Source organism: Protopterus annectens, chromosome 7.part0, assembly GCF_019279795.1.
Source record: "Protopterus annectens isolate FY-2018-M chromosome 7.part0, PAN1.0, whole genome shotgun sequence".
Classification (NCBI taxonomy): Eukaryota; Metazoa; Chordata; order Ceratodontiformes; family Protopteridae; genus Protopterus; species Protopterus annectens.
In genome coordinates, this window is record NC_056739.1 from 900,803,556 (window position 1) to 900,819,256 (window position 15,701).

At 43.3% G+C, this 15,701-nt stretch overlaps 1 protein-coding gene across 1 annotated transcript in view; it reads right to left on the reverse strand.

The window, feature by feature from the left end:
- The window catches only part of RAD54L2 (RAD54 like 2), a 2,252,401-nt gene that overhangs the window by 1,983,041 nt on the left and 253,659 nt on the right, over nucleotides 1–15,701 (reverse strand). The window contains exon 5 of the mRNA XM_044077481.1: nucleotides 8,212–8,351. Within this exon, the coding sequence (XP_043933416.1) occupies nucleotides 8,212–8,351 (140 nt within the window). The remainder of the gene's footprint in view (nucleotides 1–8,211; nucleotides 8,352–15,701) is intronic.

A 15,701-nucleotide genomic window follows, 5' to 3' on the forward strand; every position in this document is an offset into this window, starting at 1 on the left:
TTAACATGATCAGGCAGATTTTGCTCCTTGAGCCAGGCAAGCCTTCTTATCACAGATCCAGTAACGGCGGCCCTACAAGAGGCCTCCACGGAATCAAAACCACATTGCAAAGTATGCTTTCCAACCTGTTCTGCTGCATGCAATAAATCCTGTAACTCTTTATTTTCCACACAATCAGAAATCAACATCATTTTCTGTTTCAGTAAGCCCATAACATGCTGTTGATATTTAAGCATATGAAACTGGCAGTTTAAAGCCCTGATTGCAAGGTTGCAGACGTATACACATTCTTACCCCATCTATCCAGCGCCTTGGAATCTCTATCAGAAGGGGCAGGACTCTTGGCTGTAGAAGTCTTAACACCCTTGGGACCCTGAGAAATAGTCTCAGGATCAGCAGCAGGATTTTTTAAAAGAAATTTGTGGGAGTCAGGAGCCCTGTAATATCTGTCTGGCTTACTAGGAGCCGGAGGCAAGGAATCAGGAGCCATGCTTGATTCAGAGAACACATCATCCACAGTGTCTAATACAGGAAGTATTGCCAAAGGCCTATGCTGAGGTAGGAGGAAGAAATCCCTAAGCCTCTTTTTTGATTCAGAAAAGTCCTGACTCGCCCAATGAAAATGTTCCCTTAAAGTATGCAAAGTCTCTCCAAAAGAGTAATCCTCAGGAGGAGATGCAGATGGGATGGATTCCTCTCCATCAGAATCCTCATAGGGTGGAATAGAAAATTCCTGATCAGAAGAAATGGAAACCTGATCTGAAGATTCATAATCAGTGCCTTGCCTAGGCCTCTTAAAGGGGGGGGGGGGGGGGCCTGATCAAGGTAATTAAATACTCAGCCATTTTGATCATTTGTTTTTTAGGCATAGGGTCATGAGCACGTGGCTCATGCGTCAGTTTTTTAGATACAGAAGTTGTTTTTGACCTTGTTTTTGTTGATGGCATCGGTTTAATATAAAAATGCTAAGGTCTGAAAACACCCTCATAAGCCAGTGCCTGCTCAGCCGCTCTGGACCCATCCAAGGAAGAGACATCCATGTGTTCAATACTTTGCGAATCTCGCGGCATACCGGACTCCGAATGGGTCTCAGTAGAGGCCTGCGACTCAAATGTAGCGGGTATCAGGGGCTGCGAAAGCACCTGAGTACCGGCGAACCAGCGATTGGCTTACGAGAAGCTTTGTCGTCGGTTTTAGACCTCGACGGTCTGTCTCTGTTTTTTTCCTTTCATTTTTTGTGAACTCTGGTAATCGGATTGCTAACCGATGACATTTCAGGGTAGTTAAATCTTGAACCAAAATATTTAGAAGCAAAAATATACCGACGCTTAATACTGCATTGGTTAAATTTAGCACAGAACCGACTACAAGGCACGGTGTGGTCAGGGCATAGGCAAGGAATACAATACAAATGAAATTCCTTATGAGGTATTTGCTTCCCACAAGTAATGCAATTATTAACTTTTACTGACATCGGTAAGGAGCAAGAAAAAGTTTCCCCAATGGGGTACTTAGCTTTAGTTTGAAGACTTCGGTTCTGAAACTCAAAAATGAAAATTTCAGGAGTCGGCCAACCGGCACATGCGAACTACTACTGCTTCAGGCAATGTGTGGCAAGAAAGACTGATTAAAATGGCGTCGGCTGCATGTTTTATACCCCTGACGACCTGACGTCATGGAAGAGGAGACAGCAACCAACGCAGGACCCAAGTCTTTGTTATTCAGGCCGACTGAGGGCAACCTGCCAGCAGATTACCAAAATGTAATGACTGCAACAGTGAAACAAGAAGAACATCCTCAAGAAAAAACAAGCCTGCTTGGTGGACATCCACCATAAACAGGTTCTATAAGGAGGAAGAAACTTCTGTCTAAGCGCAAGAAGGAATGATATCAGAATTGGAAACACAACCTTCTCTGCTTGAGCAAGCAAATAAGACATCTTGTAAAGTCCTCTAAAGCTAACTACAAGTCTAGAATAGCATCCCTAGCTAAGGATAACCATAAGGCATTCTTTAGCTACTTCCGAAACCTTAAAGGAAAATCCTAGACTTGTGCTGAACTGATAGTGAATGGTACCACATATAGTGAACCAGTGGAAATAGCCAACCTGCTAGCGGACAGGTTCAGTGAAAACTTCTCTCTCGTCCCTGCCAAATATACCCCAAAACATTCCTACCACCCATTCTCCACCTAATATCTCTAAACAGCAGGTCTTAACCGCTCTCTCCAAGGCCAAAAACATAGCTTCTGTGGGACCTCATAACATCCCAGGCTGCATTCTCAATGGTTTAAAACACAAGTTAGAAACACCATTGGGTACTCTTTTCAACCACAGCCTACGCACTTGGTTTTGTCCCTGCTGAATGGAAAACAGCTACTGTCATCCCCTTGCACAAGGGGGATGCGTTCACTGAACCTGGGAGCTACAGACCCATTAGCCTAACCAGACTTATCTGCAAGGCCATGGACAGAATCCTCGTGGCCTTATCAACAAGTATATAGGAGACCTTTAAACACTTAACCCGACCCAGTTTGGTTTTGTTAAAAGGAGATTCTGCCTGTTGAACCTAGTGGACTTCTATGAACGGTCACCAAAGTCCTGGATGAAGGTACATCTGTGCATACGGCCTACATAGACTTGGCCAAGGCCTTTGACACAATCCCCCACTGAGGCATCATTGAAAAACTCACCCAGGTGAAGGTCAACCCATATACTGTCAGGTGGGATGCAAACTGGCTCACCGACAGAACACATACACTCAAAATAGGGGACTCCATCTCCACCAGCAGACCCGTTACCACTGGTACTCCACAGGGATCAGTGCTGGGGCCCCTATTGCTTTTAATCTATTGTTTGTAATCTACTTCGCAGAAGTACAGGTAAAAACAAAAGGTCTGTAGCTGACAAAGTTTGCCGATGACTGCAAACTGGGAGCAGTCACAGAGTCCCCAAATGATGTCAACACTGTACAAGGACTTACACAAACCAATGATGGTACCAAAGTCAAAGTCTGAAACTCAAAGCAAAAAAAAAAATACACTAGCTTCCCCTTTGGCAAAGGTGGTGTCCCTGCAGATTGCTACATTAAGAACGCCCTAAGCTCTACATCACTGGTGAGAGATTTGGGCACAGAGGTTGACAGCAACTTTACTTTTGATCACCATATCTCCACAGTGGTAAGGAAGGCCTTCTACATTGCTCACCTCATAAGTAAGGGCATAGCTTCCAGAACAAAAGACGCTATAACCCCCACGTACTCTTCCCTAATCAAGTCAGTGATAGAGTACAATACTCCCTTTAGTATGCATCTCAAAAGGCACCTGCAGCAACTGGAGAGACCTCAAACGTTTTTCACAAAGAAAATTCAGAGTCATCAGCACGTCTTATGTGAGCAGACTGAAATCACTGTCACTATACTTTGAATCTATAGACTACTCAAGAGGCGAGCTGTGCCTTGCATACAGAGCAACCTCTGATCCTGCCTTAACTCATTCACTCCAATGGAGCTCAGGAAGTTTGCAATGCAACTTCCAACGGGCGGAGCCCAAGCCTTTTGACAGAATCAAATTATGTCCTCACATTTCAAACAAATGTTAATTTCTTTGGAACCGTAAGGGTTATGAAAGAAGTATAAATGGCAAACTCTTCAGCACAAACTATTTTTTACAGTGGTAGCATTCTTTAGGTTCTAGGTCTTAAACTTGAACAACATAAGTCACAGTACACACAGTAGCTATTACATTTGCAATATTTTGTAAACAACTTACAATATCCCAGCAACCACTCACGTTACACACATGCTATTAGCAACATTTTATTCATCTAGCTGAGAGCTTTTATATGAGGCTAAGACATTCTGTGTTACTTGGTTGTTGAGATATTTAGAAAAAATGTGAAAATTATATCTATATAAATATCATAAAAACAACAGTTAATATCCATTTATTTGCACTAGACAGGGGTCAAAATTAATGCAGTTGAGTTTGCCATTGCGTAAGCTTTAAGATGAAATCTTTTAAAACCTTGTACATAGCTTGGTTTTAGAATTACTGATGCAAATATGAACAAGTAATATTTGACGCCTACAGGAGTCAGTACGAGTTAACTGCAGATGCACCTGGAGGTGTCAACTCGCATGTAATGAGTTAATGGAAATGATGCACATTCATAAGTCAAATGGTGCATGACTCACTCGCTCTAGGGACCTTAACCTAGCATGTGACATCAACAGGACTTTCTGCAGAGACAGATATGTCTCCCAGAGGTTGCCTCCCCTCCAGAATAAACTTCCAATAAAGGTTAAACACAGCCCATTTTTAAACGTTTTTAAGCGCAACTTGAACAACTGGATGGGAGACCGCAAATTCAACCCAGGGGTTTCATCTGTGTCCTTCTTGGATAGGGGCAGTAGGAGCTGATTTAGATCTGCTAATAACATACACCATATCTCCAAACCTTTGAGGAGACAAGGGCTAACTTGGTTAGGCTTGTAAGGGCCCTAGGGCCATTATCCTAGTAACCTCCTATGAATCTATGGGTAATTTGCACAGTTGTTAGATGCTAATCTTTCCTTGCTTGTTGAAGTACTACATTACAATGCTACTGCTGGTTACAATTCTAAAGATACAAGGTTTGTATTCAATTTGAAAAATCAATGGGGAATAGATTAATGCCACCAACTCCATGGTAACTGTTTGCTTGTTTGAGGCAGTCTTGTTTGCAGCTCCTGCCTTGGACTTCCAGAGAACTATGCAAGCCCCCCCCCCCCTTTGAAATCTGAAGCATCTGTAGTTAGGACCTGAGAAGCCAAGTCACAAAAGGCATCCTTGAGATGACCCACACCTAGTGTTCTCGCCATCTAAATTCCTCCTAGTTACAAAGGATAAGGAGTCAAATGTTCTCCAAAAATGCTGATGTTGCTTCTATGGTTTCTTAGGTACCAATGAACTTTCCACTAGTGCAGTCTAGCCACACATACACTTAAAATAGAAGCTAACAATGACTATCTTCAAGAATTAGCTTAACTGTTAAAGTCTTCTGTGCCATATGGTGAACAGTGAAGGAAATGGAATTTTAACCATGGAAGTGATAAGCTGCCTGTCTTAGTAATCCAGTACTACCCAAAAATATGTCTTACTGAAGGTAGAACTTCGGAGGTGTAGGAAAATACTTAAATTGGTCAAGCAGTGGAATGTCTACTTTATTGATCTGTTAGCCCTTTCAAGGATTTGCCTGTAGTGTGCAGACATCCAGATAGAGATAAATGTAAATTTCCCTTTTTTAATAATTTTTAATAAGCATCTAGTGCTGGATCCTCTGAGGTATCTTTCAGTCTCAAGGCTGGACTCTACAGTGAATCCTGTCCCTCACATGCCAAGAGGTTTGGCAAACAGAGAATTACTTGACAGCTCCATAAACTTCAACACTGAGAAGGCCATCAATGAAGGGATCCAACTGGTTCCAAGTACCATCACTGCCATCAGCATTAAAGAAGGTTTCAATGCAGAGATCTAACAAGCCTATGCAGTCAATACTGACACCGACATTGAAGGCATCTACACCATAATCAGAGTCAACCCAGAATTTGTAGTTTATTGGCCGTTTGGGCAGTTTACCTATCTCTTTCAACTTTCTGGTTTAAAAGCCTGTGTTACGCTTGTTTCCCGCCTTTCCTGTAACTAGTCTAGTCCAGATACAGATTTGCTGTATCCAGGACTGTTTGTAAGCTCCTGAGAGGTGCCAAAGACTGCCCTTCAATTTTTCCATTAGATCTGCTAGTTCTCTCCACTCCTACACTTTACCACCTTATTAGTCTAGCACTTTACCATACTAGACTTCTTGTAGCAATTATTGTAGCACACAAAAGTGCTACCAGCACTAATCGTTCTACAGGAAACAGCTCCAGTACTTATTATTAATGCCCACCCCTCCAGGAATGTCTAAAGGTCAGTTCCCTGTGCTTTCTCTTGTTAACCTGGTGAACTTGGGCATCTTGAGGCAATGTAGCAACTGCCTCATGTACACCGACAACCCTCTCCTCTTACCTCCCAACTCTGACTTGTGAGAGATGCACTTGTATATCCAAACTGGAAGCCAAGACCGGAATAGCTAGTCAAGAGGAGAAGGTCAACACTTGCACCACACTACATGGAACACATAGCCCTCCAGAACAGACACCAGCACTGGCTTCAAATAAGAGCACAAACCACACACCCACCTTCGCAGAGGCTCTCAATAAAAATCTACCCAAACAGCAGAGACCTCCAAGGCAGAAACGCACTCAACCACCACAACACAATACTAATCACAAGACACATAACTCTCCTAAATAGTGTGCCATTCAACCAAAGCCCCTAAGGCAAAACAGCATGCCCAGCACACTAGTCATAGGTGACTTGATAATGAGGCACACTGATGTCCCACTTACTAGGCTGAATAATGATAAAGTAACATTCAGCTGCCTGTCAGGTGCTAGGATTCGCCATACAACGCATGCACTCAGGTCCCTCAACAACAGGTACAAATATGACTCTGTCATTGTACATGTGGGTGTGAATGACCTGAGACATACCATGCCCCATTTGGCATGTACCTCACTAGACACCTGCAACAACTGGAGAGGCCGCAAAAGTACCTCACAAAGAGGATCCTAGGCCTTAAACACTTGCCCTATATGGAAAGACTCAAAAAACTCCAACTATTCTCTGTCTCATATCTGTCTCATATCGCCTACTTAGAGGCGATCTCTGCTTGACTTACAAAGCCATGTCTGACCCAGCTCTGTTAGAAATGCTACATCTAAAGAAATCCCAATTCCTCCGCACCACACGCTCCAGAGAACTCAACCTCATTACCACAATCAACAGAACGTGCTGGAAGGACAGGTTCATAACCCAGAGACTGCCCATGCTACGAAATAGACTTCCCATACATGTCAAACAGAGCACCTCACTGACCCTCTTCAAGAGAAATCTTGATGAGTGGATGGGAAATAGAAAATTCAACCCGGGGATCACTCCCAGTGGCTCTACTCGACAGAGGCACTAGAAACTAAAGTCGGATGGGCATGATGCCAGGGCAATCCTATGGCCTAGTCTTGTAAAGGCTCCAGGGCCATTAGCCTAGTACACACCTATGAACCAATCAGTATCAACAACTTAGGTCTTTGTGACAACTATCAAAACTGAAGACATCGGCACTGAAATCAGAAATGTAAGCTGAGTGATTGGTGTGAAGCAGAAGACTGAAGTCCAGCAATGGCTCAAACTTACAAGATAAACACCAGGGTGGAAGCAACCAAACTGGAGGGAAATGGCCCTACTCTTTCCACCATAGAAACAAAGTGAAAATAGATGAAGACCATTTTGATTCCACCTTTGATCAGCACCCTCATCTTGTCTCAGTTAACCTGTACAGAAATCTGAAGGATCTGACAAAGGCATCCTGAGACAGTCTGGACTGCAGATACTTTGACAAATCTTGTTCAGAAAAGACAACCATATTGCAACCCAACTCCAGAAGTATCCTAGGATGCCAATTTCCAAGTAACAACTAAGATCTGGTCAGAACAGGAGGTGCATTATAAGAGCTATGATAGAACTTTTACAGCCTGTGAAATTGTTGCGGATGGCTACCGGTCCTAAAGTTGCAGCAGACAAATTGGATCATGTCAGATCTACACTGTACGTGAACAATGGAATTCTTTAGTTATAAAGATGTTCTCACTTGAGAAAAGACAACATTTTTCTATCAAAACTGAGTTAAACTGCACTAATGTACTTCAATGAAGCAAAAGTGTGAAAACTGGGCTTCCTCATACAACTTTCTAACAAGATACATAAAAAATTCCTTCTGAGAAATGCAAAGAAAGCTAATTTTCCCCATCATACTCGGCTAATGTGCACTAAACGTGCTACTTACACTGCTGTACACTCACCTCAAAATTGGTACATTTAAGTGAAGTACTACAACCCCAACTACATGAGTACAAACTCTTGGTTTATGCTGGAAGAAATTCCTTTTATGTGCAATTCTCTTTCACAGGGGTTACTGGTGCATCTTAATATCAACAAACTATGAGCAATGGCATATGCCTTGCACAAAAACTGTAATAACTCAAACTTATGCAGTACCAACAGCGACTAAAAACCTTAGAGCTGTTCCTTTATGGTTGGAAGAACAAAAACCTACTTGAGATCTTAGGTACCTACCTTGTACAAAATCTAAAGGAACCACAGGGAAAGGAGCTGGGAACTCCTTTCTTTGTTGCTCTAGCCGTTTTCTCCTCTCCAACTCTTCCTGCTGTGCTGCTTTGGTGACGGCATCCAATTGATCATCTCGCAGCAGAGTCCTGCAGAAATAAAATAACAGTGCCTGAATTATTACTGGAACCAACAGACTACAGTGACTAAGTACAAAGCAACATCATGTGCTCAAAATAATAAAAGGGCTACCATAAACTCTTTAGACTTGACGTCTTAATACATTAAACAAAGGTCTGTTCAATGTGCTACCTATATGTTTACACACTTTCAAAACAATGCTCACTCAGCTGTACAAACTTATTATATAACCCAGTTTGTTCTTAACCACAAAAGTAAAGGCATTCCCTAAAAAAGACCCTGCATCTTGGAAAAACCTATTCTAGACAATTAGACAAAGCCAGTGTACTTGAATTTGCCTTTGAAGTAAATGTAAATCCAGGAAAATTTTAGGAATTATTCTAGGGCAAACCTCTTACTACTTAGTGACACCCTGGCTAAATGTCAAGCCCAGCCAAACCCTTAGAACACTGCTGCCTATGCAGATTTGTTCACAGAAACTATGTATAATCAAATTAACAGCTGCAAGAAAGTGGAATATACCCAGACTAAGCACAGGATCATACTCAAAAAAACAAACTGTCCTGATGGAATCCCAACATTAACAGGTAGTACAACAAAAGGAAAAAAATTCATGGCAAACATTAGGACGTGTGATGCCCAGCAAGGTAACCTCAGCAACTAAAACAAGCAGCTGTGGGGGCTAATAAAGTCCACCAAAACTAAGGACCATTACAAAGCTTTCCTCAACTATGTTGGTAAAGTCAAAGGTAATACATAGCAATGTGTCAAATCATTATAAATGGTGCCACCTATACAGTGCTGAAGATATTGCAATTCGCCTGGACGACAAACTTAGGTCCAGTTTTACTTGCCCCTCCCCACCAGATGCCACTCAGGTAATACCCACATCCATAACTCCCACAACTATCACTAGAGACCAGGTGCTCAAGGCACTGTCCACAGCCAAGAACACTGCATTGATGAATCCCAATAACAGCCCAGGACAACTCTTTCATAGCATGAAAAGTACAGTTTTGTACCTACCATAAATGTAGATGTTCGAGGATCTACATTGCTGCAGTCATAACCTGTGGGTAGTCCGCTGTCCTCGATCGGCCCGAATACCAAAGAGCTGGGCTGGCGTCGGTCATTGTCGCATAGAGCTGACGTCAGTACGTCGTAGTACATAAGCGCATGACCGACGCCATATCCTCAGTATTTCTTGCCCCAGATGTCAGAAGGCCTAAGAATGAAAGAAGGCCAGAGCCAAAATAGTAAACGCCCAACAACCACAAACTATAGAGGGGAAGGAGGGAGGGATAATTGGACTGCAGCAATGTAGATCCTCGAACATCTACATTTATGGTAGGTACAAAACTGTACTATGTTCTTCGTCTCACATTGCTGCAGTTATAACCTGTGGGTAGAATCCCAAAGCAAAGGAAAAGGGAGGCTGGCAAACTAAATAGCATTAGGAGCTGCTAACATGCCCTGTAAAACTGCAGTGGCAAACCCAGCCCTGGACTTGGAATAAAGAGGAGATGGTAATGCTTAGTAAAAGTGTGTACTGAACTCCAAGTAGCTGCCTCCAAAATATCCTTAGTAGCTACACCCCTCAAAAAAGCAGTAGATGTGGCAGTAGCCCAAGTAGAATGAGGTCTGATCCCAGCAGGAACATTCTTCCCATGATGAGAATAACAAAAAGCAATACATTGACCAATCCACTTAGAAATAGTCTGCTTTGAAACAGCTTTCCCTTGTGAACCCAAAGCAAAAGAAACAAATAACTGTTGAGTCTGTCTGAACTCCTTAGTTCTGCTCAAATAATAACATAACTGCCTGTGGATATCCAAAGAATGCAAAACTTTTTCCCCCTTATTTTGGGGATCAGCATAAAAAGTAGGCAAATGAATAGACTGGTTCAAGGCCACATTAGAAATCACTTTAGGCATAAAAGTAGGGTTAGTTCGCAAAGAAACTCTATCCTTATGAAATATCAGAAAAGGTTCAACTGCCATGAGTGCCTGCAATTCAGATACCCTCCTAGCAGAAGTAATGGCCAACAAAAAAGCAGTCTTCCAAGACAAAAACTTCAATTCAGACGTAGCTGCAGGTTCAAAAGGAGGTAAAGTAAGCTTCTCCAACACAAAATTGAGATCCCAGGAAGGAGTAGGAGCCCTACGTGGGGGTCTTATATTCTTTGCCCCTCTAAGAAATTGTTTGAACAAAGGGTGAGAAAATAAAGGAGGGTCACAATCATAGTGAGAAGAAATGGCTGCAGCATGAACCTTCACAGAAGAGAATGACAAACCCTTGTCCAGTAATTCAGTAAGATACTGTAGTGCAAAACTCAAATTAGGCACTGAAACATCAAAGCCCTTTGCTGTGCTCCAAAGAAAAAATCTCTTCCATTTATCAGCATAAACTTTTCTCGTACTAGGCCTCCTGGCTTCCAAAATGACATCTAAAACCTGTTGAGGAAGCTGAGACCCCACCGGCTCCATCACAGAATACGCCAGGCTGTTAGATGCAGGGACTGCACCCGAACATTGAGAAAATGATTGTTTGACTGGGATAACAAATGAGGAACTTGTGGCAGAAGCCAAGGAGGCTCCTGAATTAAACTCCTCAGCAGAGGATACCAATGCTGACGTGGCCAATCTGGTGCTATTAGAATCATGCAAGGCTTGTCCTGTCTGGCTTTCAAGAGTACCTTGGGAAGAAGAGGCAGAGGAGGAAAAGCATAAACGTGAAGGTTGTTCCATCTGAAAGATAGAGCATCCACTTTCCAAGCATTTGGGTGGAACATCTTTGTGCAAAATTTTGGCAGTTGAAAATTCAGTGGAGAAGCGAACAGATCTATGTCTGGAGTTCCCCAAGCCACGGTCAATTGTTTGAATGACCCAGTTTCCACTCGTGGGGATCCACAATTTGCCTGCTCAATACATCTGCTAGGGAGTTCTGTGCTCCTGGCAGAAACCGTGCTTGAAGATTGATTTGCAAACTCAGAGCAGTTTCCCACAAAATCATTGCTTGTCTGCAAAGAGGGTAGGAATGGGTTCCCCCCTGCTTGTTGATGTACCACATGACTGTTGTGTTGTCTGTTTGAATCAACACCTGTCCCGGCTGAAGTAGGTCCTTGAAGGCCATCAAAGCAAATTGGACTGCTAACATCTCCTTCATGTTGATATGCAAATGTAGTAGTTTGGGAGGCCACATGTCTTGTATCCATTTCCCATTGAAGTGTGCTCCCCAAGCCAAGTCCGAGGCATCCGTCGTTAGGATCTGACTCGCCTCTGGTCGGGTCACAGAGAGTCCCTTGTTTAGGTGACATTCCTGAGCCCACCACAAGAATTCCTTCTGGATGCAAGGTATAATCCGAATGACAGTGTCCAAATCGTGGCAGTGTTGAGTCCACACACTTTTGAGATACCATTGTAGCTTCCTCATATGCAGTTTGGCATTGGGTAACTACTAGAATGCAAGATGCCATGAACCCCAAGGCTTGAAGGACTGTCCTTGCAGTCAGCCTGGACATTACTGATAACTGCTGGAAGTATAGATGAAGAGTTCTTTGTTTGTCCGGGGTCAGAAATGCCATCTGAGAAGCTGTATTCAGTCTCACACCCAGAAAGCACATGTCCTGAGAGGGCACTAAACTGGACTTTATTTCGTTCACAGAATACCCTAGGCACCTTAAAACTGCCATTACATACTGGAGATGTTGAAGTAACTTGTCTTTGTTTTGAGCAAGAATCAGGCAATCGTCCAGATAAGGATAAATTTGTATTCCTCTCTGTCTGAAAAAAGCAATTACAGGAGCCAGAACATTTGTGAATACCCTGGGCGCAGTAGATAAACCAAAGGGCAATGCAGAGAACTGATAATGAGAAGTACCAGCCCGAAATCTCAGGAATCTCCTGCAGCTGAGCCTGATAGGGATGTGAAGATAGGCCTCTTTGAGATCCAGGGTTACCATCCAGTGATCTTTGCCTAGCATAGGCAGAAGTTGTTGTAATGTTAACATCTTGAACTTTGGAATGTCTAGGTAGGTATTGAGAATGGACAGATCCAGAATTGGCCTCCAAGTGTTTCCTTTCTTTGGCACTAGGAATAGACGGGAATAAAAACCTAGGCCTACTTCTGACGGAGGGACCACCTGAATTTCCCCCATCTGTAAAAGTAAAGAAATTTGCTCCTGAGCCTCCATTCTTTGCTGAGGAGGCACATCCGGCATGCCTTTGAAAGGAGGAAAAGTGTGAAAATAAAACTTGTACCCGTGATTTATTACATCCAACACCCATTTGTCCTGGGTGAACAAATGCCAGTTTTGTTTGAAAAGTCCCAACTTTCCTCCTAGAGGAGCTGCCAGTAGAGAAGGGTCTGGCAGCGGAAGATACAGGTCATTGGGTCTGTTTACGAAAAGGCTGACCCCTGCCCTCACCAGAAGACTGTGCAGGAGAGCTCCAAATCCTAGGTCTGAAAGAACCCTGAGCATGAGCTCTGCCTCTACCACGCCTAGGCCTGCCCTTAGACTGATAATCCGAAGAAGGAAAAGACCATCCTCTAGCAGGCCAATTCCTACTAAACTTAGGGGGCTGCACCTGCATAAAATCTTTGACCGTCTGCATAGACTTAGCCTTATCTTCCATCTTTTTCAAAACTGATTCCACAGAAGGACCAAAAAGTACTTCAGATTGAAGAGGAGCATCCAAAATCCGAGCCTTAACATGCTCTGACAAATTTTGTTCCTTAAGCCAGGCATGTCTACAAATAACTGAACCTGTAGCCGCCACCCTAGATGCAGCCTGAAGAGCATCGAAACCACACTGCAAAGAATGCTTGCCAACTTGATCTGATGCATGAACCAACTCCTGGAGCTCCTTACACTCTATACCCTCAGATAAAGCATCCACCTTAGATTGCAATTGTCCTAACAAAAAATGCTGATACTTCAGCATATGAAATTGGCAATTCAAAGCCCTCATAGCTAACGTAGAGGAGGTGTACACTTTTTTCCCCCATCTATCTAAAGCTCTAGAATCTTTATCCAAAGGAACTGGATTCTTAGCCACAGAAGCCCTAATACCCTTCGGACCTTGAGTAACAGTTTCCGGATCAGCTCTAGGACTCTTGTACAAATACTTATGCGCTTCTGGAACTCTATAATATCTGTCTGGCTTAACAGGGGCAGGAGGTAAAGAATCAGGATTAAGGGAAGATTCAGAGAAAACATCCTGAACAACTTCTAAGACAGGGGGAATAGCCAAGGGCCTATGCTGTGGCAGAAACAAAAATTCCCTGAGCCGTTTCCGAGAATCCGAAAAATCCTGGCCTTCCCACTCGAAATGCTCCCTCATGGAATGTAAAGTCTCAGAAAAAGAAAAATCCTCTAGAGGAGAAGCAGAAGGACAGGAGTCCTCTGCATCCGAATCTAAATAAGAAGGGAATTCCAGAATTTCTTCAACTGAGGAATCAGAGTAGTCTGAGGAATGATCCATCCCCTCTAAATCTGCCTCCACCCTAGGCCTCTTCTCTGGGGGGGGCATAGAACCCCTGATCAAAGTAATCAAGTCCTCAGCCATTTTTAACATATGCTTTTTAGGAACAGGGGCTGGAGAGCTAGAACTATGACCAGGGCCAACATGACAAGGTTTGGCCTTAGCATGAGCTTTAGCCACTGAAGCAGAAGGCCTAATAACCTTCTGTAAAGATGGAACTACAGACACCTGAGAAGCACCTTCAGCCGGGCCTAACTCCTGAGAGGCCAACTCCTGTAAAAGTAAAGGTTCCCCATGGGATTCAGCCGAACCCTCGGCAGGATCCACAGATTCAACCGGAGGCTCCGTAGAACCGGCGTCCGCAACGGACGACTCATCCGGTTTAGACTTCAAAGATTTATCTTCGCTTTTAGCGGTAGCGCGTCGGAGGATCCGACGGCATGTTATAGTTACACCTTTTACCAAAAACGAGCCTGGCACAGTCTAATCTTCGTTTAATGGTGCGCTTGTTAAATCTAGCACAAAAGCGACACCCAACCACGTCGTGCTCAGGCCCTAAGCAAGGAATACAGAAAGAATGAAAATCCTTATGAGGTATCTGTTTCCCACAAGAAATGCAATTATTAACTTTTTCTGACATCCGGATAACTGAGGCAAGAAAAGACAAAGATTTCCCCAACGGGGTACTTAGCCCAACTTGGTCTTCGGTCTGAAACTCGATAAATGAAAATTTCAGAACGCTGAACGGCACTTGCAAACGCTGCTTCTGCTTCGGACCACGCGGCAAGAAAGACTGAGGATATGGTGTCGGTCATGCGCTTATGTACTACGAAGTACTGAAGTCAGCTCTAGGCGACAATGACCGACGCCAGCCCAGCTCTTTGGTATTCGGGCCGATCGAGGACAGCGGACTACCCACAGGTTATGACTGCAGCAATGTGAGACGAAGAACATCATGTTGGGGCCACTAGTAATGAAAGTTATAAACTCACCATAACATCAGATCTGTGTTGTCGTATTCCATCCATTCTTCTATAAATACAGGTCAAAGATCCAACATTGGATCAGTACTTGGCAAAGCTTTCTATTCACTGCTTAGTCTCCCCCCTACCCATAATCTCCATGCACAGCAGGAGCTACATCAGATCGAGTTTGCCCTTTATAAAATCTTGAACACATTTTCAGAAAGGAATAACTATTTAAAACTGGTATGCAAAAGAAACAGTGGGTAAGGCACGGTGGAGAAACAGACAATCTTCAGGAGCCAAGATCGCATCAGTTACATCCATCCCAGAAAAGGACCAGAGATGAGCAACACTATTACACAGGAAAGAAATACTGATGGGGGCAGAGAGTGGACTAACAGAGGAATGGACAGAATAAAAACACATATCTAACGTTATGGTGAGTACATAACTTTCATATCTGATGTTGTCTTTTACATCCATCCCTCTAAATATACGGCAGAGTCCTCAGCTTCTTAAATTATTGGGAGGTCACGTGGAAGGATATTCCTGAGCACAACTGAACCAAAGAAAGCCCTGTATCTGGACTGGAAATTCAACTTATAATTAGACCAGGTAGCTGCAGTGAATTTTTGACCAGGTAGCTGCAGCACAAATGTCATCAATGGGGATACTAGAAAAAAGGCTGCAGATGAAGCTATGGATCTGGTTGAGCGAGCCTTATGCTTTGAAGGTATAAGTTACCCCTTCTCTTGGTAAACAAAGGAGATCCATTGAGTCAGCCATCTTGATAGGGAGACTTTGGATACCGCTTGTCCCAATTTAGATTTTAAAAAGGAAAGGAATACTTAGATTTCCTCAAGTATTTCGTGAGGTATATGTAAACACAGCTGACGATGAACATTAACAA